Below are 3,868 nucleotides of genomic sequence, written 5' to 3'. Positions count from 1 at the left end.
CCTCTCCATGGTGGCAGCTGTGTCTGAGGCGTGGGCGGCGAGTGCGGGGGCCGAACGCTGAAGAGCAAAAACACAGTGAGAATAAAAAAAGTCAAAGATGAGAAAGAGACAAATACTAGAGAGAGGAGAGGAAGAGGAGAGGAAGGACATCAAGTCTCCTTCAGCTGAGCTGCTGAGTCCCAACATGGCCTCCATCTGCTCACACACACACGTGACCACACGCTTGGCTTTCTCTGGAACCACACACACACATGAGAGACTGCTGGCAGGAAATACAACATAGATACCAAAATAAGAGAATCAAGAGAGAAGCTTAGTGACAGACTCATATGTTGACCTCTGACCTTTGACCCGACCTGTATGTTTGTCATGGATCTCTATCCTGTAGTAGCCTCCGGGTCCTTCTCTCATCAGTCAGCAGCTGGTGTGATGAAGAGCAGATAAACATGCAGGGGTCGTGAGGTTAAACAGTAGAAGAAGAAGGGAGATGTGAGGCGGTGTGGCCTCATGACATCATCACACAGTTTGTGTTGCTTGAACCGTCTTGTGTTCCAATGAAACCAGGGGCTTGTTGTTGTTATGACGATGTAAAGCTCAGCTCAGCTCAGCAGCAGAGAGAGGAAGACTGAGGAAGACGAAGGAGGATCTCCGTCCCCGGCCTTAACGAGCACAGGAGCGGTGAAGAGAAGACAAAGGTTGCCGGTTAGAGTCTGGGTCACAAATCCGTCCGAGGCAGAGTGATGAAGAGGTTCAGTCTCCAGGCAGCAGCAGCAGAGCTGAAGAAAGGCAGCAGAGGAGGAGCCGGACAGTAATCATGTCTGTCTGTCGTCTTGGTGACAGAAAATGCGGTCACATGGACTCTGGCTTCGCTTCAGGGAACATTTAGGCAGTTTGACCCGGAAGCTTCTGCTCCTCAGGTTTGTTTACGTTGCCTGGTTGTTCTCTGATTGGTCGGCTGGGCTCTCAGTCATGTTTCAGTCTGTCCCCAAAAAGTCAAGCTCATTGTGTCTGCCTCTCCATCATGACATCATACAGTGGGCTCAGGGTCAAAGGTCAGAGGTCAACATATTAATAACTTCATTTCCGTTTGGATAATAAACTTTCACCCTTATTTTATCTTATTAGATTATTATGTGTGTGTGTGTGTGTGTGTGTGTGTGTGTCCTCACTCACTCACTCACTCTCTCTCTCTCTTTCTCTCTCTCTCTCCCTCAGACATCGACGTGTTTGGGAAGCCCCCCTGCTATGAGGAGGCGGTCTTGATGGAGGACCCTCCTCCTCCCTACAGTGAGGTCCTGGCGGACCCCCGGGGGGGACCTACCTCAAACCCAGCCCGCACCAATCAGCAGCGCTTCCTCTGCTTGAATCTGATGCGGATGTGGATCTGGAGCCGGTGTTTACATCAGAGACCAGCAAGCCTCCGCCCTCCTCCCTGTTCCCTGAGCGAGGCTACTCCTCCCTGATCCGCCTGCCCTCCTCTCAGCGCTGGGACTCCCCTGGGTCATCTGCTGTCCAATATGGACCTGAACCAGAGCAACCTTTCTTCACCGGAGGCCCGGTCCTTCCAGGCGGCGGCGGCGATGGCGACCATGCCTCGCAGAGAGGCCAGGACTCACCAGGACGGGCTGGAGCTCAGAGGGGGGACACGGGGTCTCCAGGGAGAGCTGCAAGGGCTTCAAGGAGGCCTCCAGGGGCTGCATGGTGGGATTCAGGGGATCCAGGGAGGGATTCATGGACTCAGGGGCCTGGAGCCCAGCTGTGTGCTGCCCACAGCCTTCCCTCTGCTGGGGAGGAGCACGGCTGTGTAGAGCAGACCTGACCTGAGCTGAACCCTGGGGTCTGGAGCTCTAACAGGCCTGGAGCAGGACCCAGGGCCATCAGGCTGCTCAGGGCTCAGAGGCTCACATCTCTGCTAAAGGAGCTCAGACGGCTCCAGGCCTCAACACGGGCAGCAGCACAGCGGCCTTGGTGGAGGCATCAAATCTAATCCAAAATCAAAATCACATCAAAGAGAATAAATGAGCCAAGAGAACACAAAGGAGAGTAAAGTGAGAAGTGTTGGTCAGTCAGAGATCAAAGCAGCAGGAGCACAATGAGGGAAGTATCTGAGGACAGAACAATAGATCAGATCTTTATTCTGCTCCTCGGCCCACAAACAAACACATTGGATGGGTGGAGTATTGGATCGGTGGGCGTCGGCCCTCTGAGCCCGTGTGCAGCTCTGTGATTGGCTGCCTGCTGCAGCGGCTCTCTGGGGGTCAGAGGTTCTCGTCTCTCCTCCTCTCTTTGTTTGCACCGATAGTTTCATGTTGGAGTTCTGGAGTCAAACGGCACAGAGAGACTTCACTCCCACGGCGCTGCTGTAGCACAGGAACAGTGAATAAGAGCGAGCGTTTGGCAGTGCGGAGCGGCTGCTGTCGTGTGTGAGTCACAGTTTGGCGTTACATGAAGCTGACTGAGTGAAAACAATGCTGAGGCGTAAACACGCCGGCTCCTGCAGCGCTCACTTCTATTTTAACGTCCTCCTCTTGTCCGCTCCTTCCTCTTCTCCCGTCCTCACGCCTCGGCTCTGCGGAGCAACCTATTGTGCCGGTCTGCTGTTGCCATGGCTCCCGGGAACTGTCTGTTGCCCACGGCGACTCGGCTCCCCGGCGACCTCTCCTCTTTTATCTGTTCTGGTTTTTGAAGAAGGTTTGCTCAGCGTGGCTCTGCTGCACGGCCACAGTGTTGAAACGGACGTGGAGCTGCGGTACGGGTTTGAGCCGAGGACCGTTGAGACCAGCAGGGAGACCAGCAGGGAGACCAGCAGGGAGACCAGCAGGGAGACCAGCACAGGGCCCAACATGGAGTCCAACATGGCGTCCGGCCTTCACCCCAGGGACTCGGACTGCATTTTCTAACACGCTGCTTCACTGTTTTCAGTGTTTCTTCCTCTTTAACCCTGGAGGTCAAGGCCCTGCTGGGGTTAATAAGACCAGGTTTGAGGGTTAGGGACTAAAAACATTTCTCATGTATAAATTTGTTCTCATTCTTTTACCCTTTGTCAGATTTTCTTGTGGAATAAAAACGTCTTCACGTCGAGGCCTCGTCCGGCTGAGTGACAGAGGAGTGTCAGGTCAAAGGTCAAGGTCCTTCCACTGTGAAAGAACGCTTTTACAAATACAACTTCCTCCTACATTTTGTTTGAATTATTGGTTTTGTAGAAACTTTATAATTCATAACAAAAATCCCAACTTCCTTTTATTGTCAAACGTCAGAAAGTGAAATGTTTTAAAAACCATAAATGCAAATAAAAAAACTAAATCAGTGAAAACTATTTCAGCAAAAATCAATGAAGACATTTTTAGGGTTTAACCCTTAGTTTAGTCTCACAGCTGCCATCTACAGGCAGCAGGAGGAACAACAGGCAGGTCGGTCAGCTACTATAGCAACAGAGACAGACAGACAGAGACAGAGACTCTGGGTCTGGTCTCCACAGACTGACTGTCCAGAGTAAACCTGAGCGACTCCTTCGCCGCTGGAACAGGAAGTGTTGATCAGCGCCCTGCAGTTTGCATGGAGCGCTTTGTGTTGAATGATGAAGTCCTCTGTTACATCATCCTGCAGGAGTCTGGAGAACAGAACAGTCAGTCTGATGAATTATACAGCAAAGGAATGAAGCTGGGAGATCTGTGCAGACTTCATCTGTCCCTCTGAGACTCCCATCATCTGTCTGCTGTCTGTCAGCGTGAGAAGATCTGAGACGACCACAGAGCAACAAACACAGCACTTAGGGTGAATGTCACATGATCATAATGATCCTAATGATCAGAAGCTTTAAACCTCAGCTTCCTTCACGCTGCAGAGCCTCAGAACCCTCACACAACCA

General features: G+C 51.9%; 1 protein-coding gene across 1 annotated transcript; it reads left to right on the top strand.

Moving 5' to 3' along the window:
- Positions 1 to 1,215: 1,215 nt before the first annotated feature.
- Positions 1,216 to 2,686, top strand: prr7 (proline rich 7 (synaptic); the record flags this gene model as incomplete). Its single annotated transcript, XM_076140412.1, is given in 3 exon segments — positions 1,216 to 1,305; positions 1,308 to 1,495; positions 1,497 to 2,686. Coding segments are annotated over 3 exon segments (590 nt in total), but the record flags the coding sequence as incomplete, so codon positions are not given.
- Positions 2,687 to 3,868: the final 1,182 nt, after the last annotated feature.

This window comes from Genypterus blacodes, unplaced genomic scaffold (genome assembly GCF_046128005.1).
Source record: "Genypterus blacodes isolate CSIRO-AG114 ecotype Tasmania unplaced genomic scaffold, CSIRO-AGI_Gbla_v1 ptg000595l_1, whole genome shotgun sequence".
In the NCBI taxonomy this organism is placed as follows: Eukaryota; Metazoa; Chordata; class Actinopteri; order Ophidiiformes; family Ophidiidae; genus Genypterus; species Genypterus blacodes.
The sequence above is the reverse complement of the archived record's forward strand: the minus strand, read 5'-3'. Positions and strand labels throughout refer to the sequence as shown.